Below are 26760 nucleotides of genomic sequence, written 5' to 3'. Positions count from 1 at the left end.
ACCGATTCTTACCATTTTACCCACGCAGCGCACTTTTTTTGGACAAATGAAAGCATTCTGTGCAAAATCCTTCATATCTAGCTAGCCAAATACCCCAGGGGAAAAAATGTGATACAGTAAAGTTCAATTTAGCTTGCCCACAGTTGCTGAGCATCTGCAAACCACTTTGCAACCCTCATGCACCCCAGTCCCTCAAGAAGAAGAACTGTCCAGATGAATTCTATGTCTGTATTTTCCCAAACATTTTTTATGCCACCAATGAATACCTACATACGCAAAAAGAAGCGAATTCGAAGGAAACGTGTTCCCAGGGATCTGCAGATCAGCGCTCCCCCTCCCGTTTCTCAATCACAGACACACGATAAAAACACACACACAAAGTATGATGGGACCAGAGCCAACATCTGTCTTTGATATTATTTAACTAACCGCTTATTGTGGGAGCCCACCAGCACCACGGATGGCGTCTAGCGCGCCGTGTGTGTGTGTGTTAATCTATGAATGCGCTCCGGTGTCCATTCAGACGCTTTGGCAGGCCCGGCGTCGTTTTGTTACATCGTTTAAGGGCCGAGCCGCACGCATGTGTGCGTACGCTGGTGCGTTCGCTCGGTATGTGTGTCGGCATTTCTGAGAATGTGACTGCATACCAGTGCGCAATGTGTGTTTCCACAGACATGTGAGAACAGTGTGAGTGTGTGCGGTGGCGATCCCCCTCCACAGTGAAAGCCGCAGCCTCAAACCACATCAGAGAGTGTGTGGGAGACAGAATGACAAGGCCAGGAACCAGCCAGCGTCTGCCTGAAGCCACACACAGGCACACACACACACACACTCGCACTTACACATCAACTTATTGACACATACTGTCCCTTACGCGCTCTATTTCGCCGCCTAACACACACACATGCACGCAAACACATTTAACACCAACCGTCATTAGACCACAAGTCCTATCCAGTGGTCACCGTTTAGGCCAAGGATGCAATAGAGGGAGATGTTTATGTGTGCATACTCATAGACGGGCATTAACAGAGCGGAGAGGAAAATAGGCCATCTACCGTAAATTTGTTTTTGTTTTCATCAGTGTGCGGGTTAAATAAAAATATCTGATTTACAGCCATCTCGCCGGGCAGAGAAATAAAAAGCAAAGACGCAATAAACAGGAAAAACAAACGCTCGGAGAACACAGATATGCATATTCTTACATGCGCGTATTACGCAGGCAAAATATGCAGCCATTCATATTCATGAACACCCTGACAAGCACATACCAGCAGGAGACAGGCGTGCTATGATGGTACTCGCCTTTTTTTTCCTTTTTCTTTCTTTCTTTCTTTTTTTTTTTTTACAAACACAAACACGTTGCCAGCCAAAGGCCATTCGTGCAATTTCTCACGCTGACACAAGCACACGCACACACATAGACACACACACACAGGGACAAAGATGTGGCGCAAGTGTAGGTCATCCATGGGTGAGTGAAAGCTAGAAGCGGTGTTTTTCCTTGCGGTGGACACACATCAATTTCAAGGAAATTGCTCGCCCCATTATTGGAAAGTGTTACCGGAATGTCAATTAAGGGGGAAGTTTTTAACCTCGCACCACACAAATAAACAGTGCGCCCCGCTCCCCCTTATTAAAGGCGGTGTCAGTGCAGACAGAGAGTCTGGACGGGGGCAGAGGGGAGGGAAGGAGGAGATGAAGGGAGCAAGGGAGGCCCAGAGAAAGGGAGACGAGGAGACAGGAGAATTTTTTTTTTTGGTGCTCTCAAAGAAATGCTTTTGGCCCCGCTTTTGTGCCGGAGGGCCCTAGACCCTGAGAACCACTCAAAACCTGGGTTCTGGCCCTGGCTCAGGCCCACTTAAGGTTGACCTCATCAGGCAGGGATCAGCTTGACAGGTGGTTGGCTCTCGGTAGGTGCAACTGCGGCAGACCAATAAAAAGGAGGGGTCAAGGCTAGGAAAGAGCAGGTCACGGAGATACAGATGGAAAAGAGAGTCAGAGGGGAAGAAGGCAAAAACAAGACAAGTGTGGTATAAGTGATAGGTGTGGAAAAGGAGCGACAGAGGGAAGAAGACCGATGTCAGTTATTAAGGAGGTCAGATGAGATGGAATATGCAAAGGAGGAGCAGCGGGAGGGGTGGAGGTGAAGGGGTAGTTTGTTTTGTGCAGGATTACTTGAAAAATACAGTGGGCACAGTGCAAATAAACATTGCGGGGGGAAGAGGAGGACACAGGCAAAATTGTTGCAAACACGTACAGAAAATTAGCTGACCATTAAAAACAACTTCAAACAAGACATTCAAAAGCAGCAAGAGAGCCAATACGACCATACTGAGAGTCAGGCTAGAGTAGATGTGGAAGATTACCTTATAGGGTCGGGCAATTAGGCGATTATAACAGCTAAGAGCGGCTGGCTGGGTCCACAGCCAGTTGTTGTGTCCACTGGGGTTCTTTTTAACTTGTAAAGTGCAATCGCTGAACAGGACTCGAGGTCGTACTGCCTTTTATTTTTATTTTTGTGTTTAAATAAGAGAGCTGGAGCTGTACACAGACACTGACAGAGGAATGTGTGATGGCAGACACTGCATGGTGAATGGTGCAGAGCAAAGAACCAGTTTAGAAGTTGACAAATTTCTGAGCTAATTAGCTATCTAGTTGCATATCATCCTCGCCCATGCATCGGTATACATATATGCTAGTTTCTGTAGGGGCTGCCAGGCATCCTTCATGTGTTTGCTTAATTTAAGTCTGTCCATTCTCCCCCTATAACAAAACACTAATGCAAACACTAGTTTTTCACAATGGCCAGCTAGAAAACATAAGACAGCCCTATGACCTGTGTATAGGAAAGATAGATCGACATAGCAGCTCATCTCTTATACACTGATTTCATGGTCCTCACATGACCTGCTCAAATAGTACCCAAATAGTACACGTTCTTAATGCCCGAAGCATATGAACAGAGTACTGACTGACTTTTGAGAATAATCTAGAAAGACAAGGCAGAGACCCGGTCGACATCAAAACAGGTATCCCCGATTGATGCTTTACTGAACAAAGCCTCCAAAGCTGGGTGGAGTGCGCTCAGATGGCTCCAGGGGGTCTAAGTCTGCAAGCTCGCAGGCATGCGAAATGCCTTCACACAGCCAGTGTGTGGGCCTCTGTTTGGAAAAGGGTTTGCCAAGAGCCCCATCACCATAACAGATGAACAGCTGCTGAGAGGCTGCGTGTTCCATATAGCCCTGTGAGAACACACGCCGGACCAAAAAAAAAAAAACCTGATGCAATTTCTCTTCTCGCTCTGAATGGAAAAGGTATTGAACGAGAGGGCACGACTGCAGAACTACTCGTATCCTGCAGAAATAATAAACAACTTGGGTGGGAGCGGGCATAATCTCTTGAATTATGTTTTACCATCCAGTAAGCACGGCTACACGTTCGGGGCGTCAGAAAATGTTTAAATGTCAAGCTGAGTTAGGGGGAAATCCAAAACACTTCCCAGAGCGCAGTGTCCATGGTTATAATATTTTACACAACGTAAGCATGGAAGTGTTGGAATAAACCTATACAGAGCATACAGTATTTAATGCTGCGCATGGGAGGCTAAGGGGGATTTTAAGGGGAAAATCTCTCAGTGTGAAATGTTTAAGGAGAGAATAATCAAGTGGTAGTAAGTGTGGAGGTGATCAAGACCACACCCCATTCCCTGCATCCAGGTCATTGATACCTATTGGCAACTGGAGAGTCAGCCCACAGATTAACCTGTGGCAGAGGTAAAGGCTGGGCAACATCACGCCACCATCCTGCTGTAGGGCTGCGGGAGGTTGGAGGTTGGGGATTAAGGAAAGACACAAATTTCAGTGTCTGTTTCTGCAGCGGTGAAGGCCAGGGTAAACAGAACAAGAGAATTCAAATCTGGTAAGTACAATGCCTAAAATACAGCCAGTGGTTAGGATGTTTGATAGCTTGGAGGGTTTAAATAGGCGCATGGGAGAAAGGAAGGGAAAAAAATGGGGAAAAAAAACACAAAGGAGATTATCATACATCATCATTAGTGAACTACAGACTCCACAGTAATCCGCTACAAGAGCTCCGATGTCAACAACGAACCGAAACCCCAGGCCTGAGTGCAAAAAGAACCAAAGAGAGATGGAGATGGGGATGAGAGTGGTTCTTTACACACATTTCACCAAAAAGAAGTCCGGCATATTCAAATAACAGGATGTTTTTTGCTTATGTTTGTAGGTAAAACAGCCATACTGTGGTTCTGATCTTTGGCCATGCTCAAGCGCATTAAAGTGGTTGAGAAACACCAGGAAAGAGCAACAGTTGGTGCTGTAAAGAGGAGGGTATGCCTGAAAATGGGGATGAAGTATGTGTGAAGACATGAGTGTGCACGGGCATCTGAGTAATTGCGTATGAGTGTGTACCAAAATAAAAAACCAAGTGTAACCAAGCAGACCACGAATGTTCCAGACTCCTGCCACTAATGCAGGTAATTAAAAATGATGTGTTGAAATCAGTTTACATTAAGAGACACTCCACAAAGCCCATTTTGCTGCGGCTGCCGTTGTTTGTTTGCAGTCATTAATCGTTTTACTGCTTTAACCCGTCCTACATCTGCATTGCGGGGGAGAGTGACAGGAAAGACGGAGGGTGAGAGAGGCTCGGCGTGCACGCACAAGCTCATGAGCCAGACAGTCGCTTTGTGGGGCTCGGCTCGGTGAGACACCGGTAAGCGTCCCTGATTGTCAAATCGGCGCTCAGCGCGGGAATGCTGAGCACACAAAAACAGCACTGTTTCATTGACACAAAGTAGCCAAGAGCTTGGCTTCTCCTTCCCCTTTTCTGCCTGCTGCTGTGCATTCCAATAAAAGTCTCCATAGATAATGAATGCTAGTAGACTGTCCGCAGCCAAAGCTTGGCTCCGATGGCAGTCCACTGTGGTGTCTGTGCGTTAGTCATCTCAGGATGAATGAGTCACCAGAGAGAAACCTCAAGCACCACCCAGGTAACAGTTCAGTCACACAGGCAGTGAACACAGCAGCGAGATGAAGGAGAGAGAGACTGTCAGGCAGGAACTCTATATTCTGTAGGATCGTGCTGCCACCTTGTGGTCTCCAGAAGAATGAACACAGAAGGCAGAAGCAGAGAGACACAAACAGTGGGGAATGTTATCAATGAGACTAGTATTAAATAGAGCAGTGTGCAAAAACGGTTGAGCCACACCTCCTTTCTGTATATTCTGCAAGGAAAATTGGAAATATTTGCACTGATTTATTGAAACGTGCAAAAACAACTCTAACACGCTTGAACATCAATATTTGGTATGACCACCTTTATTATTACAGAGCCTAAAATCTCTTATGTAAGCTTTTTTGTCATTTCTTTAAGTAGTCTTCAGGAACAGGTCTCCAGGCTTCTTGAAGGACATTCAAAGCTCTTGTTTGAATGTCGACTGGCTTTTTTGTTCTCTGTCAAGATGATCCCACACTGCTTCAGTAACGTGTGCGTCCAGGCTCTGGGGAGGCCAATCCATGACTGACAGTGCTACATTGTGTGTTTGGGATCATTGTCATGCTGAAAAATGACACCAGTGCCAATCAGATGCTTTCCAGACCGTATTCCATGGTGGATCAAATCTAATGGCACTTTTCTGTGTTCATAATTCCAACAATTTTGAGAGGATTCCCAAAACCACAGACCCCAAACCATGGCACAGCCTCCTTACACACAGCTATAGATGCTCACTGTTGTACCTCTCTCCTCACAACCTCTGTTCATACTGAGAATGTGTAATTTGGAATACGTGGGGGACACACACACAGTGTTTTCGGATCACTCTATGGGAATCCCTTTGTTGGTATAAAAATTACTATTTTATTGTAATATCTTTGGCATTTTTCCAACAAAGTTCCTAAAGATATCATTTTAAATTGTTTCTTTGATAAGTCGTCTGTCATGTGCAGACACAGCACTGGTCCTTGAGTTAGGTGGGTTTTTATGTTTGAATGAGGTCAGATGTTGAGTTGCTTCAAAAACTTTTCAAAAATCATTTCATTGTCAGGTATAAGCTTCAGAAAGTCTGGAGGACTATTGATCAAGATCGCTGAAACAGAATGACTGGTTGCTTGGAAGCAAAATATAAAGATATGATGGGTGGCTCATTGCTTTGTAGTTGATGATACGACAGCCCTGGTACTCCAGTGCGCACTTACTGATTTGAGTAAAATATTTTTGTAGTAAGATGTAGTAACCTTGAGCTGAGTAGACAGCGAGTCAGTCAGAATGAGAGAAAACAGCAAAGGACCGGAGATCCTTTAAATAATCTTTAAAGAGACATGACAAGCGCTGGTGTGCTTTACAGCTAGCTGATACAAGATAAACTTGAAGAGAGCACCAAAGACCAGAGAATAAGATGAAAGAGCATCTCATGATAGATCTTACAGGCAGGCTCTCAAAGTGAAAGAAAAGTGAAGGTGTTTTCACCGAGCACTTTAGCTTTTCGTGCCCTCCCCGTTATACAGCTGGTTGAGTTTTCATATTGGCAATTTGGGATCAAGAGCAAGCTAATCATGAAGAAAAATCCTCACTGCACCAGAATCTCTGAGCAAAGACAGCAGAGTCTGAATTCGTGGCCTAAACCACGATAACAGAACTAAGCCTGCAAAACATGAGGAAAAACCTCCCAACAAGCAAACACGACAAACCAATCTGGATGTGCAGAAGCTGGATTATCTAATGTATATGTAACAATAATTACTGGTGCATACAGAGCTGCAGTTTGGTATAGAGGCAGGCATAGAAAAATTGTTCAGCAATTTGGCAATCATTTTTCAGGGGGTGATTTAGCAAGTTACAGTCTTCCTGGGGTCCAAATTAAAACTATACATCAAGACAGTTTAAAACAATATTAACATTACTCAGGACAATGACGATCAGCACTGAGTTAAGTTCCACAGGTGCTGCTTTAGTGAACATGTGTGTTTTTATCTGTTTATCAGAGGGACCGACCTCTGCACACAGCAGTTTATAATAATTGTTTATGAATATTAGAGCAAAATAGGGCAAACAAAAAGAAAAATGAGAATTAGCTCCCATAACCACTTCTTCGCCTGACTCCATGTTGGCCACACCGTCAGACTAATTACCCCAGTAATCACTGTGTTAATATTATAAAGGGCCTTGAGGCTGCACTCCTCTATCCTATTTCAACTAAAGTTAGTCAGCCAGAGGAAATTATGAAGCTCTCAAAGTGCTGCTGCTGTCCTTTTTAACACCGTCTTCTCTGGCTTTAGGTGATGTTGGCACAGAGAATACCAAAAAATGACATTACTGCAATCATGCTCACAACATGACTTCCCAGGCTAAGACCCTTACCTAGTTTTATACTGGGTTTTATCCATTACCAGTGATCTATCAATGTGACATGCCTGGCCCATGCCTTAACCAACGTTCAAAAAACCAATTTTGTCAGTGTCTGAAGCTTAATCTGGGGGGTTTATTTTGTTTTTGCTGTTATTTATTCCTCCTTTTGTGCCAGGGAACAAAGAAATCTCATCCTACATATTTATGAATCTGGATTCCAGATATAAAGACAGCAAAGCAGACGGGACACGGATAAACATCGGCCTCTGTTAGCGGTGAATGCCAGCTTGTTTGCCAACAGGCCAGTGGCAATTAACAAGGTGATTACACACTGCTCTATGAATATTTAACAAAGCTGAGTATCTATGTTATCCTGGTATTTTCATGTGGTACCAGAACATGATAAAATCCTGTCACTCCTGTGCGGACGATTTGTTGCCGAGAGTGTCGAATCATTATCATAATCACAGGGCTGCACTGATTTCTTCAAGGTCACATTTTACCTTTTGTTTAACGCAGGTCTATGATGATGCTGCTCATTTTTCTCATATATAGCGATGGATTCTCTTAATCTGTATAATGTCACTGAGAGTAAACAGCAGGTACACAACTCTGGCCCCACCTGCTGTTCAAACCTTCTGTTTGCACAGGGCAGCAAATCAGAAAAAAGTTGCTCAAAGCGGAGGGTGGCCTTAATCTAGAGGGCCTAAAATCGCTTGTTTCAGACAGAAATGTGGGGCTACATCAATGCCCAGTCAGAAAAACAATGACCCATGAATAATGCAAAGCTGCTTTAACAGAGTCCAAAGACTACAAATAAGGAGCTGGAAATTAGCAGAACTGGTCCACTTTAAACACTGGAAGCCCGACTGATGAAACACTTAATGTAATAAAGTACAAACAATAAAGAATCAATTAAAGGGTTGAAGAAAAAAAGCGGTGAGCTCTGAGGCTGAGCAGCCGCAAACAAACAAACAGCCCCTCAGCCTCCTAGCAGACGCTTCTGTGCTATGAATTTGAATTTGAGGTGACAACTTTCTTAAGTTAGATTTTCAGAAACCTTGCCCTAACCCTACCTGCACCTATGGTATGAATTTGAAAATCCTACCTCACTTGCTTCTCAAAAACTTGGGTCTTTAGGCCGCCGCCTGCCTGCCCACAAACCGAGCAGGTGGGCAACAACATCAGCCTTTTACAGCTGAGGAGTAAACACTCTAGGTAGATATTAAAACAAACTAGTCCTAAAATAAAGTAAATTCTGGGCATTCTCAGGATAATAGTTACCAACCTTAGGTGCTAGTTTCTGCCCTCTAGTGGACAAGAATCCCACAGACCTACATCGAATCAGTAATGAAAAAAAAAATGCGTTTGCTGGATTTACGCCTAACAAAAGCATCCAGTGTGATCTACTTTGAGATCACTGAGGTACACAAGCCATCTTAGGATACATCAGATGGTGGCTTAGCAATGAAAACAAATGGAAAGCTCCATGAGCCACGTGAAAATAACACAGTCCATCCAAACAGTGTTTTCTTCTTTTTTGTCTGTAGCGTAAACTTGTCTCAGACAGATGGGGAATAAACTAAACTGCTGTCGAGCACGGAGAGTTTCAAACTGTGAAGATGCTTCTGTCCTCGCTCGCTAATTCCAAGCACAACTAGGAAGGCTCATTCTTATTATGATCACAATATATTCTGTGTTCCCGGATTCACCAATCACCACAAGTGTTTTGTGAGCAGATGGTCAGTCAGGGTATACACCAAGAGTTGAATAAATGTAAATCAGCTGCTTCGTAGACCCACCGCATTCACCACCTCAGCTCAATGCTTTTCGTTCGAGGTGTAAACAGGCTGACTTACAAATAGATAACGTGGAGAAGCAGACGTCACAGAAACACTTGTGGTCCTCATCTAAGCCTCGCCAGTGGCCTTTAAATGTCTGATTTTTCAGAGTATTTCTCATGTGTGTTAAGTGTGTTTTTATGAGCGATTATGTGCGAGCACACTCTGTGCCCGTTTTCTGATAACATAAAGGAGCTTAACCGCAGGCGGCAGTATCAAGTTTCTCAAACCAATCCAGGCGACCCAGAGCCTTTGACCAAAGCAGCATGCTGAATATAATTTACCTTATTCAACAGTCTAGATACCACTGAGATTCCTGCCAGTACAGTATCAGGACTCCTGCCACCATGCGAGGATCACATCCACGTACGTGATTTGGTTGAAATCTCTCTTGTGGTGTTTCCTGTGGGTTTCCGGTGAATATGGAAATAATGAAAAACAATTATTTTCGTTCCCTGTGCTTTTTTTGTGTGTGTAATTTTTAATATATTTATTTAATAGAGAAACTATGTGAGTCACCAGAGGATGTCTCAGACTAAAGTGCAGCGAATACGCACGAACATCCCATTATGTAGTTACAGCCATTCAATCAACAGAAATGATACGGTCTGTACTTTGATTATGTGGTTAGTCAGCCTCTTAGCTTGCTGCCATTAGGCTTTGAGTGCATTTGCACATCAGCCACACATTTAAATAAATAAAGGACACACAGGCACATACATGCATACATATTTACACTGCATAGCCAGCATGTCAAGAGATGAAATTACAGTAGATGGAAACAATAACTGTTGAAAGGCACACTGCTGTCAGTGGAGAAAATGATCCTTCCTGCAAATACAATTTGCAATACCTTCTGTAATATTACTGTAATATTACTCTTGTACACTACTGTGATTTGCATATGGCTTAAACTGACCCCCAACAGGCTTAAAAAGTGTTTTTCTACACAAAAGCTACAACTATGCAGCTGTTACCTAATGTGCACTGAAATACACCACATAAGGCAAAAAAATAGATTGTGGAATTCTAACAGGCTTGAAAGTCAAGGTTGTTTTACCTCTTTCTTGACCTCCTACAAACATTTTGACTCATCACTCCATAAGACCTGAATTTCATCCCAGTTCTTGTGTAATTTCGCGTACCTCCCCCTTTTCTCCCTCTTGACAACCACCCTTCCACTGAGAATATTTCTGATGACGCCTCAGGGCAACAGCTAATAGCTCTTCAGCAAACACCTATTTAGTGCTAACATACTATTTTATGCCTGCATTACTGTGGTATTTTTCATAAATTCAGTTAAAGAAATGGGAAAAAATATTGTGTTTTGCAACAAGTTTCTTAATACTTAATACTTACATACTCATATTTGCAAATTATGGCAGACTGAATCAATCATCACTGTAAGATGAGATTACTCATGATTTAGCTGGTCTCTCTCCCCCGGGCTCTCTCTCCCTCTCTCTCTCTGTCTCTCTGCCATCATCCCAGCAGCAGTGTCTGCAAAGGAGTGGAGAGAGCTGCGTCTGTGCAGCTTTGCTCTTCCAACTTTGCCACAAAGCATGCTGTATGAAAGGTGACAGCTAACTGAGGGCGTTATACAACTGTGGGAAACTCTGGATTTTATATATGCAGAACTGCAGAGTTTCTTGACTGTGTAGCTCAACAAGTAAAAGTTGACAAAAGTGCGATTTGTGTTTGGTATCCCGGTGAGCGAGATTTTCACTCACAAGTATACAGCTTGTAACAATATAAAGAAAGGTCAACAGGGGTCGTAAAAGCCACGAGCTGCTTCTGTTGTGGGTAGAGCAGGTGATTACTGGTGTTTCAGTCTAAAATACAAAACAGCTTCACTGTGATAGCTGTTGCTGAAAGGATAGCACAGCCTGTTGACCTTGAAGACCCTGAAGACAGCCACTCACAGAGTGTGACAGTTTAAAGGGAGATGGCATTGATATCGTTACAGCAGGTAATTAACTCGGACCATAATGTAGAGTTTGGCAGCCTTACAAACACGGCTTACTTTCTCTCCTTCTGTTCTCTTACTCCTGAAAAGCTTTAGTCTTTTCTTTTTTGTTACAGTAACTATAATTCCATATTTAGTCCAAAGAATGAAAAACACTGAAACATTTTTCATTTAAACACCTAATCCGCCTCCATTAGTATCTCCAAAAGATACTGTAGATTATTTCTAACACGCGTGCCAGCAGGCAGGCCTTCTGCAGTGTGGGCCGACTTGCGCTAATATTAAGGCATTGTTTCTCTGCTATGTCACAGTCAACCTCCATAGCGCAACACTAAACTCTGCAGCACAACAGTTGTTTGCATGAGGCAGCAGGCTGAGGCGCAGTTGTTTTTGTCACGGCAATTTTCGCGTCGCTCTGGAGAGCATACAAGTGTTGAGCAACAACGCACGGCTCTGAATGTATTCTCTGTGCATCCGTAAATGAAAAAGAAAAGACTGAGCGACTTACAGAGAGAAGACAACATATTTAAAGCAGGTATGATGCAGTAGTAAAGTTTGACATTTCCTTAATTACAGTGTACTAGAAGACAATACAACATGAACTCTCACCCCAAAACACCCGCGGCAGGTCATCAGATCCAGTGCTGTTCCCATTTCTAGTAAAGATGGTCAACTGTTTAAATGTGATGGAAGTTTATAAAGTGAACTTCTTCCCTTCTATTTTCAGCCCGACTATTGTGCCCACGAACTGATCTGACTCCAAACTGTTGATTGGCTCAAGGGTATGACAGGAAAATAAAAAATGGTGAATCCCATTTAAAGTTCAGTTAAGTATATTCTTGTGATCCACATCCAGCAGTATGCCAGAGAAAAAACACCCCCCACACACCTTAAATTCTCCCACCGAGCTATCCCCTAACCTGTCCTGGTCTCCTGTTGCGCCTGTGACACCCGAGAATCAATTACAACGCTTCAGCTGGTAATGAGGTCTCCAATTACCTGATCCACAGGCTAACGGACAATATACAGGTCTTTAATCTTTCATGCGCCTTCAACAAGCCCGCCGCACTCGTCTGGCAGCATTTCCCCCAAAAGATCCGACGCAACGCTGTTACATGCAGCTTACGGAATTAAGCTCAAATCAAAACATCATTTTAATCAGCAAGTGGGGTAATTATACTTTACTAATTAGATAAAATGAAAGGGACCAGGGCCTGGCAATTTTGGAAGCTGGAAATTAGCCAGCAGCTTTGGGTTTCCTAAGCTGACCACTTGATGGATGTCATTTTAATTGCCTAAGCTCCAAAACTAGAGTAGCTACAGTCCTACAGTCCTCCCTAGATATATATAAAATAGACTTTTATATTTATTTTTACCTATTGGTTCAACTTTAACAGAATAAACTTGAGTGCATATGCATGACTAAATAGGTAGCATGTCAGCTAAATTCATTGTGTTTTGCAGTATTGTTTCCATTTTTTAGCTGCACTGTGGTGCAGTAGTTAGCACTGTTGCCCCTTTCTGTTTACATTTTGCATGTTCTCTGCAAGTGCTTGGCTTCTTCCAAAACACATGCAATTAGGTTAATTCTTAATTGCCCATAGGTGTGAATGTGAGTGTGTTGTAGTTGTCTGTCTCCCTGTGTTGGACCTGTGACAGACTGGTGACCTGTCCAGGGCGTACCTCGCGTCTCACCCTAAAGTAGCTTGGATAGGCCCCAGTCCCCCTGCGACCCTGAATCGGATAAGCAGAAAAGAAGGGATGGATGGATGGATGGAAGAAGATCGATGGATTTTGCACCATTTTGCACCTTATGCTGTATTCTCAGGATTGTCAGCCCTGGATTTTTTCCATGCGCTCTCCTCTTTATCAGCTTTGATCACCGAAGTTGCTCTTGCTCATTATCTTTCATGTATCAGGAAAGAGCAATAAAGCTTTAAAGAGATAACTTGTTTTTTGGGGGGGATTTTATCATTACATGTTAGCAGTCGCCTTCCCTCAGGGTGACGAGCCAGATTTATTTGGTAACTTTGAAAATAGCCACAGAGTCACAAGCACACATCTGTATAAATTAATTAAAGATAAGGGAAGAGCGAGTGAGACGAGCTGTCTTCATTTGGGAGCTGCTGTGAATGTCTGCATGAAGCTGCACTCACAGCGAGTGAGAAAACTTAAGTCATGCTCTGTCGAACGGCCGTATGTTCTGTGGCCGGGAAAACCTTTAATCCTAAGTGCCTATTTAAATGAGCTGGCTTTGAGATGTGTGAAAAAAGGGGATGAAGGAAACAACGCCATGATGATACAGGATTTAGCTGGACACGGCTGGGTGGGACCGAATCAAATAACAGGAAGTGAGGGAATCAAACTTACAAACTTCCTCTTTAGCTTTCCCTTCCCACGGTTCTGTTTGCCCTCGACCGCAGTCACTGCGCCGAAGTCGGAGCCCATGTCTAGGTGCTCATCAGCTGACATGCTCTTGCGCAGGTAAGCAGCCCGCGCTCGGAAATGGGAGAACGGAGACTGGGAGCGTGGACGGGCCTCAGGGCAGCCGCTATTCTCTGTGTCATTGTCACCTTCCATGTCATCCTCCAAACGCCAAAGCTCCCCTGGATGAAGACAAAAAGACAAATTGAAAGACAAATTGTCTTTAATTTGTCTTACTGAAGACAAATAAAGACATCACAGTGGCATTACAGGACGGTAACGATAAGAAGAAAGGAGAAGAGGGGAGAAAAAAGACAGGAGAATAAATGAGAGCTGGACCGACTGGACCGCGCGCAATTACTGGAAACTCACTCCACAAATTCTGAGCTATCATCACTGATTGCTTCCATAAAACATTTCCAGAAAGTAATTTAACTTCCTTTTAAGGTAAAATACTTTATAACCGCAGCATTATTCTCACCATGCCTCCTGAACAGCGTGATTATGATTTCATATGCTGGACAGAGAGGGCGTTTTTCTCCAAAGCGCTGACATGATGTCTGAGTTCTCACAGTCACACCACAGAGATGGATGAGTTCTGTCAGAAACTGGCTCAGCTCCGCTAATCAGAGACGACTTCCATCGCTCTGCATTTGACGGACGTCAGCCGTCTTGTCGCATCCCGTCTGCAGCGTCTGACCAACGGCAGTCAAAAAACCCCTCTCAGCCGTATGCTGAGTAAGCAAAATCAGCCATCTTCATCAAGGCATTAACAACGACAGCAGTGAGCCATGCTCATGATTCAAATATAATCTCTATGGAGCTTAAGTTATAGTAGGAAAATGAGTGCGTGGTGTACTTCCTACCTCCCCATGAATCACAGTATAAGGTTAAGAAGGTCAAAGTCCACCTCAGACATCTGCTGTAAATACTTCTATTAAAACATCAGATAATTGTGTGCAGTCAGAACCACTGGAGTCAAAATCAGAAAAAACTGTTATTTATATGTTTACCAGTCTATTTGGCTGTGATGCATTTATATGGCTCTGTTCTGGAGAGCAAAACGCGCCTCCCCGCTCTTCCAAGTGCACCTCCCCTCACATCCGTGTGCATATGTGGAAAGCTGGAAAGGTGCAGAGAGCAGCAACAAGAGCCCATCAGAGAACCAAACAGGCATTAATGACGACAGACATGACAGCGCCGGCACAAAGCAGCGAGGCTGCAGTGCAAAAACTCCCTTTTTCAGACAGGAGCATTCCTAAATCTGTTTATGTGATATCTTTACCTGCTATTATACCATTTCAGTTTTTAGTTGGGTTTTTTTAATGCAGATTTTAGTAATTTCCTTTACTGCAGGATTGTGTCCTATGATTGCATTTGGTTTTTACTGTTTCTTTTATTGTTTATGTGGATGATTTCGTGAGAGCCTGTCTGTAAACCAAACGTTTCCCAGCAGGGACGATAAATAAAGAAATGAGAAATGAGGTGGCAAGCCACTAAAATCTTTTATATACGCTTTCCTGTCAGGTTCATTAAGTTACAGTCCAGTGTACTATTTTAAAGAAAACTATATTAGTTATATGCATTAAATGGGCTCTATTTATATTCACAATTTATTAGGTACACCTTACTAGTACCAGGCTGGATCTCCTCTTGTCTTCAGAACTGCTGTCAACAAGGTGCTGGAAACATCCTTGTTAATTGCCTCCTTGGGGATAAAGTGTTTTTGAATTTGAATGTCCGCAGACATGATGGCATCACACAGCTGCTGCAAATTTGTTAAATGCACTTCCACAATGGGAATCTCCTGTTCCTCCACATCCCAAAGGTGCTCGATTGGACTGAGATCTGGTGACTGTGGAGGCCATTTGAGTACAGTGAACTCAGCAGAAGACCACACCGGGTGGTCTTCATACACCATATGTTCAAAATATAATGCATCATGGACTCAGAGATGCTCTTCTGCATACCTTGGTTGTAAGCAGTGGGGTTTTTTTTGAGCTTCTCTGGCACCAGTAAGGCATTTTCAAACTGTCTCTCACTGGATATTTTCTCTCTTGTCTCTTGTGTGTTTGTTTGGAAAAATCCCAGCAGATTTTGAAATACTCAAACCACCCCGTCAGGCACCAATAACCATGCCATGTTACAAGTCGCTTAAATCACCTTTCTTCTCCATTTTTATGCAGTTTGAACTTGATCAAGTCACCTTGACCATGTATACATGCCAAATTGCACCAAGTTGATTGGCTGATTAGTTATTTACATTAATAGGCAGTTGAACTGATGCACTGAACATTTCTTATTGGTTATACAAATTTATGTAGCACTTAACTGTATAGATATAGTGGCTCCAGTGCAGTAGTTTCTACATTTGCATAACAATTGAAAGATCCCCAGTTTAATCCTGGGAGGATCAAAGAAGAGCACACTGCTGTGGACACATGTGGAGATACCTGCTGTGGCGACAGCTTGTGAATAAGCAAGGAGCTGAAAAGTCATTTTTCTGTTATTTATTTATTTTTATTTTTTAGTACACATATAGCTCTTGTTCCCCTCACGCCCTGGGGCTCAAACCTCTGCAGGCACCCCGCTCTACCTCCAGTGCCACAGCTGCTGCGATTCATTATTCATTATATCCATTATTAAAAGAGTAAAACTGCAGCTCTTTTGGCAGTGAATGTTTTTGTGTGAGCTTATGAATGATCTCCAGAGTGTGAAATATAACCTCCGTATCAGTTCCACAGTCTGAGCCGCAGCCAAAGCCGGGCCAAACAATAAAAGCAACAAAATGACTGAGCTTTGAGGCGGCCTCGTCCCTAATACAGGATGTTGCTTAAATCCACAAACCGAATGCAGCTGGATTATTAAACAACTTGGATTTTTAGAAAAAGTTGTCTGCATACCGGAGACATAAACAGAGGTAGAGAGAGAAAGAGAGAGGGAGGCAGCATCATGGTCGATGACAGTGGTCGCTAGGCAACAAGCAGCCACGTGAGACCAAACTCTCTCTCAATTTGATATTTTCAACAGAGCAGGAGCCGAGGAAGAAAAAAAATAGGCAGCGAGACAGACACCAACACGCCATCAGACCCAGATAATTAGTCTAGATGTAAAAGGACATAAGATGGAAGCACTTGGACTAAATCAACCAATCACTGACAGAGAGCTGAGTTATTAGACGTAGTAAAGGGGAAGATTTATCAGATCAGAGCAGCGAGGGCTCGGGATTCACTCGATGCTACTCGGCCAAAGTGGGTTAGTGATGACATTCACATAGTTCAAACTGCAGGCAAAATAGGACAGAGAAATGTAACGAGAGGGAGGAAGAGGGAAGCAGGGACGCTGGAAGTCTCTTTCAGAGACAATGGATTCACTTCTGCCATGCTCGCTTTATTCACTTTAATCATGAATTTTAACCAATAAACTCTCTTATTGTATTAAATGTAGTTTATTACTGAACCTAAACATCTAAATAACTTTATTACATTTATTTAAAAAAACAGTTTCACACCACCATAGATGGAAGTGGCGACATTATTCTTATTTAAAGTTACAGATTTGTATTCTTGGACCACACTAGAGAGCTTTTACATGATTCACAGATCAAAATAATCCTCACACAACCCCTCACTTCACTCTTTCTGAAACAGGACATTTAATCTCTGTCACTCTTCCTATTACGCTACTTCAGCAGGTACAGAAAAAAATTGTAAAAGGTGATGCTATCAGTATAGGAAAACCTTAGATCCATATATATAGTCTCCTTAATCTTAATAGTTCACTTATAATATAAATAGTAAAAAACATCAGTAGGTTAAAGCAGTATATGCTGTACACAGTTTTTACGTGAAAAACCACGAAGTTAAAAATAGAGCAACAGACTGCAAGCAGACCAGCAATGAACTGAAGAAACACCTGTGAGTCAAGGCTCAGGGCACAGCCGAGCAGTCTCACACAGGAGCTGGTGTTAACTAAAGTTGTCGCCTCGCTTTAGTCATCCGCAAAGTGTGCAGATCAGCTGTGGACTCAGTAAACTAGAAAAAAGAGAGCACTGCCATGAGTTCTTTTTACAGTATTTTGATGTGAATTATTTTGAACACAATGTGAATTTCTCATTTTTAATCATCACAGTCAAATTCAGTTTATTGTGACACACCAGTTTCTTGTATGTAGAAGGTTTTTACAGATGGGTGGGTCTGCCGTACTTGCAACTAAGGCTGTGTGCCTGAGATGACCATAATAACCATGTCAGTTCTCAATGACATCACACAGAGCCAAAAGCAGAAAACAGCTGTCCAATTATTTTAGTATATTCACCTATGGTATCAATTAGAAACTCCTACATTGGCTCGTTCTCGAGTTATCCCATTAAGTTGCAATATATCTGACCTCTCAGGGCCACCGTAGAATAGCCTGGCCTCGCACAGCTTTCTATGAAATATCATGATATCATTTTAAGCCTACACCTCAAATAGTAGGTCCACCTTAACATAAATCAACCTTGACTTGGGTGTTTAGGAATAAAAGCAATCAGAAAGGTTTACTTTCAGGTTGCTTGATCTTATTATTTATAATTTTCTGTACACATGTATCATGTGAGGTCCCATTCGCATTGGTTGAAATTTGTACCAGCACTGACTGCAGAGCGAAAGAAAACAGCGAAAGAAAGCATTGGCAGAGAGAAAAGCCAATCAAGAAAGGGGAGGGGGGGCAAAATAAAGCCCTTGCTGTGTCAGCATCTCGTCCCCTCTAAGCCCTCTCACGCACTCTGAAATGTGCTGCTCCACAATGACCTTCACAGTGAAGAGAACGAAAATATCAGATATCTTCTGGATGAGATTTTTTTTCATTACAATGTGAGCAGCTGTTTAGACTTCAAGAGGAACCTTTTTTTTTCTTATTTTATTTAGGTCTTCCTCTCTGATGCTGGCTGTGTCTTTTTTTGGAGTTACATACTTCTTTTCTCTCAAATGAGTGCAGGGTGCAGTTTCAGGAAGAGCTCCTGTGCAGATTTCTCTTGTATTAAACATCACAAGCGAGAATGATAACGTGGCATTTTCCGCCTTAATCCAACATTTGAAATGTGCCAAAAGTCATCTCTTCTCTCAGAGCGCCATGCTGTCAAGCTGAATGACATCAGTCAGCAGTGACAGTGAACGTGTATGTCTATCAATACGTGTGAATGAGGAGACAAGCGTTAGGATGTCTAGCTCGATGTCTAGCCTTGATCTTTAGCTTTGAGCTCTGGTTTGATGGCGCTGGCTTGTTCAGGGTTGAAGGGAAGATTAGTTTCCAAATCAGGCACTTTGAAAAAGTGTCAGAGCTGCTTGAAGAAATGATAAATGCATTGCCTAGATAGCACAAGCACAGATTTCATGAGAAATACTTTAAATTGGCCACAATGTTTAGTTTTTGTCTTAACAGATAATCAAAGATTTGCGTTAATTCACTCGCATTCAATCGAAATTTCCCCGATTCATTTCTCTCCTGCCTTCAGTTTCAGATGTCTGCTATTGTGGTGTTTCTATAGAAGAGCTCTTTTTGATCTATACAAATCAAAGCCCAACTGTGAGGGGCTTTCTTTCACATAAAATCCCTGCCACCTATAAATGTTTTCATCCTCAAAAAACACCCTCATTTGTCTTTAAGATGAAAGCCGTCGCTGTCAGCGGGCTTACACCGTCAGAATTCTCCATGACGGTTTCCCCTCTCCTGGGAGGGAGCGGCGTTTGATTCCTACACAAGAGGAGGAGAGAGGAGAGAAAACAGTGAAAGGATATACACTGTTTTCTCTTGTACATGCAACTGCTGAGACAGATGGCTGCTGGGCGCTCTCAGCCAAGTGAAGCATAAGACAGAATATCACAGAAGCGATGCAGGTGTGGGCATTTGAAAGGAAATAAGAAGACTTTAGCTTAAGCTTTTACTGCCCTTTAAACTCTTGTATCGCCGCCACAAGATCCTTTTCAAATAACTAACCATTTGAGTTGTGCTCAGGTCAGAGACTGCCATTTCATGATGAAAAATGAAAGACAGAGCAAAGTTCACCAAGAAAAAAAGAGCATTTCTAGGTTAATACCCTTCTATAAACCCAAGTGGCAAATTTCATACAGGGTGCCTTTACACTTGCTGAGTATCTGCAAGCTGCTTTGCAACCCACCTCCGCCACACTTTCTTCTTTTCATGCTGTTTCTTACTTTATCCATGCCCAGTGTGTTTTGAGCAGGGGTCTTGCTGCTGTTGCTGCTGCTTTCCCCACCTCCATCTTTCCATAGATACACCATAGACAGGTGGAGAGGTCTCACCACGGGGTCAATTTTCCCTCAAATTACTGCAGATTGAAATTATAACCATCTTTTTTTAGACAAAAGTGGTCATGGCTTAACCACAAAGAGGTTAAGAGCATCACAATATCAAGCGACTTCTAACAAGTCGCTTGATATTGTTTCTCCAAACGCTGTTAGCTGATAAAAAATAAGCTAGCTGTGTGATGCTAGTTTCCATTTCGTCTTTACCTGCAGGTGGCAAAGTGCAGGCCTTTGAGTGGCTGGTGGCAACTGGAGGACTCTTCATGCGCGGAGGACTCCCGCCAATGAGATCAGAGTGGTGGACCCTGGAGACCGTTGGAGACTGGGGGATGCTGGGGAGGGTACGCGACTTAGCCAGTATGGGTCTCTGTAGCTTCCTTTCCAGCGACCTGCACAGACAGCATAAATGGTCAATTGCACGGATCGTTACAATACCGCAGCCAAATCCAACATCAGCACAAACACTGACTCAGGCACATACTGGTAGACAAATACAACTTACTGTTAATGAGCAACGAAAGCATCTTTGCCAATCAATAGCTAAATTGCTTCCACCTCAGTATAATCAACCCGAAGGTCATTTGGAACACTAGAACAGTAGATCAATAGTGGACTGAACACTGTCCAACGGGACGCAAATCAATGGCTACAATCACAAGATCGGCTTAACAAATTGGTGACAAGCACACATCCAGGCTTACTTGTGTCTTTTTTATGTTAATATTTTCTCACAGGAGACTGTTTTCCTTGTGCTCTCACAGCCGTGCTGCGTTAGACTGCAACAGATGACTGATATTACATACAAATCCTCTCCGAAACATTTGTGTCTCATTTATATTAGAGACAAAGAATCTGAAAACAACAAACTCAGTACTGACTCAGTGCATTGAGTCCACCTCCAACGCCACTTCCGATCAGCTTGATATGCTGAGATTTAATGAAACGTGGCCGGCATAGCAGACATCAGTCAGCCTGGTGGAGCTGGAAGACATCTGACCTCCAGACTTTTGCGTGACAAGCCTGGGTACTAAACACATGATCCCCAGCTGAAAATGAGTTGAAGACATGCGAGCTGAATTCTCAGAGGCTGATTTGTCCTGAAAGCTTCAGGGGCAAGTTTTTATCTGTGATTAAATGTGTGTTTTGTTTTAATATATACACAAATGTATATATATATTATCTCATATCATAAAATATGAGATAACTGTTTCATTTTGAGCATTTTGAAGATGAAACAAACCACCACTTGCAGATTTGGACAACAAAACAAGCTGTTAAATTTCATAAGCCGGCATAATGGTGTGTCATTACACCAGCATATGCCTTAGAGAGCAAGTGTGCCTGCATGCAAATTCCAAACCTCTCTGTCTTTTTGGGTGTTTTTCATTTTTCCTCTCTCATATGCCGTCTAGTCCTGTTTGTTTCATTGTAATTTGTCAGCCCTACAACCCAGATTACGTTCCAAAAACTAACAACAGTTCCACATTTTGACTATTAGAATTGCAGTTTTGCAATTATTTATAAGGTCTGAGGCAGAAATTAACTTTACTAATTTGCTGGGAAATAAACACGAGAGTTAAATGTTGCAGTACTGTGCAAAAGTCTTGAGTGAATCCGTATCCTTTTGTATTTTGCTCCCAAAGAGCCAGACTTTCATTGTCATTTTTTAAGTGTTCTTGAGCCATAGTTCTCCAGGCCTTGTACCTGACCATTTTCAGAGGAATCTGCTTTTTGTTTGTTAAGCCACTTAATACTTGCCTATGAATAATTCAAACATTAATAAGGCACCTAACTCAAGGGCTGAGCCAATATTGTGTCTACACATAACAGACACCTTGGCAAAAAAAAAAAAAAACATTTAAAAATATATCTTCATTATTTATTCCCATTCTTTAGTTGAATCTATGAAAAGATATGAAAAGAAAAGACACAGTTTGGCAGGCATTAAATATTTTTGCACCAACAAGGACATCAAATTGCCATATTTCAGTATGTTGTGCACTGTGTCCTTAAAACAACTGAAGAAACTGAAACCATGCAATGCCATCTGAAAAGCATCTGATTCACAACAACTTTTTTCAGCATGGGAATAATCCTAAACACACTGACAATAAAGTAAAAACATATCTGCTTAGAAAAACACAATGCAACAAAATCAGTCATGGATTGGCCTCCCCACACCCCAAACTCATCATTATTGAAGAAGAGCTTGGAATGACCTTCCTGAAGACTACGTCAAGAAATGACAAGAAAGCTTTCCTAATAGGGTTCAGTGTTTAGAAATGAAGGTGGTCATACCAAATATTGACTCTCAAGCTCAACAGAATTGTACAAACTCTGTGTTTGTCTTATATATACTCCATATGTTTGCACTTTTTAGTGAATCGCTGCCTATTTCCCATCTCCATAGTAAAATATAAAGAAATGAAGAGTGAATTTTGCAGATGGCTGCAGATCATTTACTAAGCATGAATGATGACTATCTCGAGTTCTTGGCAGGCAACCTTACGGGGATTACGGGACTACCTCTATGAGCTAATGTAAACATCTTGTTTTTAAGTGTTCCCATTCAAAACATTCAAAAACATATACTCTACAGATAAATCTACCTGTTACCACCAGAGCAGGTAGAGTAAGGTAAGAGCTCTTAAAGGGCTGGAAAAAGCAGAGGCCTGTGCAGCATGTACACATTAATCACAGTCTAGATTCATTCAGCAGACATCGGCCAAGGCCCCAACAAACTAAATAGGTTGAGTGAACCACACAATAAAATCTAGAATGAAATTCTGTATTCTGTATAACAATAATTCTATAACCTCTTCAAATGTTTCAGACAAGCTCACAGCCACTGATTCAAATCATATACCATCTTATTCCATTAAATTTATGTTGTCTCCACTGTGCTACTCTTTATGTCGTGCTGTTTTTCTGCTTTGTGGGACATTTATTTTTATGTATCATAATGTGTTTCTAACTGTTATGCTCAGCAGAACAGGAGCCTGCTGTAAACCACTTTAAATTGAGTCAGGCCAGTTAAACATGACTTATTTAATGTAATAAATGGAATGATTGAAGGGATAAAAACGCCTGGGCGGACTAAGGGACAAACAGAAGCATCGTGTATACCATGTTGTGTACATTACAGAAGGACGGGCATTAACTTGTTCATCACAGAATGATTTGCCATCGCCAATCATTCACTGTGGACTGGCTGAAGCAAATGAATCACTGTATACTCCCATTACTGCATAGTAAAGTTGCCTGTTTAATCCAATTAAACATTTCCTGTGCCGATTTGACACACAAGCAGCTGTAACTGGTAACTGTCTGCCAGGCTTCACTTCCACTAATTCGACTCTACCTCTCGACAGTGTTTGAGGGGCTGGTGCATCTTGGAGCGCTGTTATGCAATTATCAGGCAAATAACATGGTCTGCTGTGAGGTTACTCGTACTAAGAGATTGTCCAAGAAATCCATGTGCTCCAGTTTCAAGGAGTGAACTTTGGGTATTTTATTTGTATGTAATTAACAGGTATCTGTGTTCCTGAGAAGCACACATACCGTCTATTGATGCAACTTGCTAACCAAACTGATAGCTTAGAGTAAATCTGATGTCTTATCCAGTTATGTTGATTTCTTGCTCCAAAAATAACAAGATATCAGCAGCTAAAAAGCTTAAAATTATGTTTTTCCAGCAGGACCTCATAAATCAACTGGCCTCATCGCTATGGCTACATCCATCTTAAATATATAGTCTTTCTGCAGGAGAGCATGCAAACGTATCCCTTTAAAGAAAACTGTTTGCGCTGTTACATTTAATTTGACCTCAAATGCAATGCAAAAATCCCGGGTGTCAAAAAATGTCTCCTATGTGGTCCGAAACAGGGTGAAAGACTGGTAACCGTGGCGATACAAATTCAGAAAATGAACAAATTTCATCAAATATCATCAATCTGATGTAAGCCAGACATTACAGCCTTTCTTCTACACACAGGATCATATCTAATCCATTAAAGAGCTTGCCTTTACTAAAGAAGATTATTAGTCATTAATTAATTCATGAGGAAATCCAATGCTGCAGCTTTATTAAGAAGTGCATGCACTCAGCGGTGAATAGCAGTCTTTTTGGTACCAGCATGTTTTTACAAGCCACTTCAGTAAAACTCAAGTGTGCCGTGTTTGAGGGGGGATGCTTATGTTCTCTTTTAATTCCCTTCGATCGCTGGCTCAGGATATGCGGCGTAAGCTCGGGGTTTACTCGGCACTAGGGAGCTATCAGGTAAACCAACAGCGGGTGCAAAGTCAGCACATCTGCAGGTTTGAGAGGCAAAGCGCTGCCGGCAAGGAAACCGAGAGCTAAAAGAAAACACGGGTGGTGAATTTGTGAATGTTTGACACTGACAAACCGCGTGGTGTGTAATACTTTAACGCTGACTATATGCATGCATGCAGGACTTACACAAATAGAAACTTTGATAGTAATGCAAACTGAAAGCTCTCTCACTCCTCAGCAATCCATACTGACTTGCATGAAAAAGCATCTGCCCGAGGCACACACACACACACGCACATCTCTTCTCAGTGAGCATAAGATGAAATAACTCAGGGTCCACGGGTAAACAAACGCACACACGTACAACTGCACTGACACACACGTGCGCAAACACAGTTGTTGGCCTCCCACCAGCACATCATGATGATAACACACTGTGCTGAACAGCCGGCCCAGGCCACTCTGACAATTTGGGCTTCACTCATCCAACAAACCTGTTGCTTAGCGACTCTGACTACAAACAGGGGGGAGACGAGAGATCGCCGGAGAGGCTTATTCTTGCTTCCCAGCAGCAATTTATACTTTTATAAAAACAGTGTCTCGCCCAGAGTTGCGAGCATCGAGTGTACCACGTTTTGTGGGGTGTTTTTTCTTTTTTTTGTCACCGAATTTATTATCGCTTATATTTCAGTCGAGCTTTCTTTGGCAGTGTACATTTGTGCGAGCACTCTGAGTGAAATAATATGACACTACAACAAATTGGTGACATTTTTTTTCTTAGAAATAACAGAAGAATGCATGAAGAAGAACATTAATTACAGAGGTGGAGCGGCTCACGAGGAAAAAAGGTCACTATGCAGAGAGATCTTGACCAGGAGTCAAACTTCTGACCTTATTATTGAAAAGCAATGTTTTTATGTGGTGTGGGTGGTTTGTGGGCTACAATGTTACTCCTGGATTGGCATCATCAAGCCTTAACAATTAAACTGATTTTGCAACAGTGTTTGAGAAAGACAGGGAAATATTCTGCACGTTTTATGTTTGAAACTGGGAATGAGTGCCACGGTGATGTGACAAGTTAGGGGTGGACTTATGGTGAATTTGTGGTTCTGTGGATGCGTCCTTCAGTGTTGGAATTGCTATTGGTCTACAGAGAGCGTGCCACGTGTGCAACCTACGCACATGTGCGTTGAACTTTGGTTGAAAAGTGGTCCGGAACAGGAAAGTGGGAGAAGCACAGACGGGGGCGACAGAGGACAGTTTTCATTGTTTTTAGCATTCGGCTTCACTTCAGCTCTCTGTGTGTTCAAAGTGTGTGCAGCACAACAGCACAAGAAGTTGAAAGACATTGCAGCCTTGTAGAGTAGCATCGATCATAAGTGAAGCCTGCCCTAAAGTACACCTTGCATTTTGACTCTAATGAAGCGGTAATATACAAAATGAGCATCGCGTTTTATTCCATAGGATAAGAAACTAACACATGAGACCACAAGCTTGTGGATAAAGTGTTTCACGAGGTCATAAATCAGGTGATAAGTTGGATCCTTTTCTCACAGATTTATATACAAACAGACTTCATTATGCAACAAGAAGTGCCGCCACCTGCTGGCGATTAGAGCAAGTGCAGGTTCAAGGCACTTCAGCATTGAGACGTGAAAGCTCTGTCTACTTTTTATATCCATTCTCTGGTAAAAACAGGATCACGTGTTTATTCGAGTGTTGTTGTGTTTTAAGCACTCACCCAGTTTGTTTTCCTTGTTTTTTGGGGGGGGTGGAAGGAGCACTTCTCTATATCTTTGAATGCTTGACTTAACATGAAAAGATCTCAGGAGGGATTGCAAAAAAAGCCTCTGTTCTCTGTCTCAGTGCAGACTAAAATTAGCTTTGTTTCTACAAGAACACATTCTGGTGCAACAGAAGCACAGCAATTTGTATTAGTGACCTATATTAATTCCAAAAGTAGCACGTGCAGTGCTTCAGTCCTTTTGGGTAATCTGATGTGCAACTGTTGAAGTATTTTTCCATTGAATGCTATGTAAGTGTTCTTCCAGGCTCAGAATGGGTCTCTGGGAGTAAATACACACAGCAGTGAGTCTGATCACCACATGCACAAAGGCATTTAACAGAAAACAGTGTTTGATTAAAACGAATGTACACTATGCTTAAAGTAGATGAAGCGCTAGCTAATAAAAGACATTGGAGGAGGGGTTATGCAGACTTTTGAAGAAACATCCTATGCTGGGGATAGAGATGGGGGTTGGCTGTGCTGGTGAATGTAGCTGCATAGAAAGAACTATCTATGGTGCTGAACTGACTTATAGCACACTCGCAGAGCACAGCAAGTGCACATCCTCATACTTGTTTCTACACATGCCCACGTTTTCATGCTCCGAACTTCAGTTCCAAACTTCACATGCTTTTATGAATTTGTCTTCTTAACAATTTTATAGATTTTCAAAAGATTGTAATCCACAGAAATCACAGACTCGTGATGTCAGTGTAGTATTTATTTTATTGTTGAGTTTAAATGTAACTTATTGAGAAGAAATTGGTCAAAAAGAAATAAGAGCAGATTAA

At 42.3% G+C, this 26760-nt stretch overlaps 1 protein-coding gene across 1 annotated transcript in view; it reads right to left on the bottom strand.

Moving 5' to 3' along the window:
- The window catches only part of LOC116319833 (ankyrin repeat and fibronectin type-III domain-containing protein 1), a 155988-nt gene that overhangs the window by 99957 nt on the left and 29271 nt on the right, over window positions 1–26760 (bottom strand). The window contains exons 3-4 of the mRNA XM_031739275.2: window positions 20118–20299; window positions 13549–13784 (exon numbers count right to left, since the gene is read on the bottom strand). Coding sequence (XP_031595135.2) covers window positions 13549–13784; window positions 20118–20299 — 418 coding nt within the window. The remainder of the gene's footprint in view (window positions 1–13548; window positions 13785–20117; window positions 20300–26760) is intronic.

The sequence above is a fragment of the Oreochromis aureus genome, linkage group 8 (genome assembly GCF_013358895.1).
Source record: "Oreochromis aureus strain Israel breed Guangdong linkage group 8, ZZ_aureus, whole genome shotgun sequence".
Classification (NCBI taxonomy): Eukaryota; Metazoa; Chordata; class Actinopteri; order Cichliformes; family Cichlidae; genus Oreochromis; species Oreochromis aureus.
This window is presented reverse-complemented; position numbering and strand designations above follow the sequence as displayed.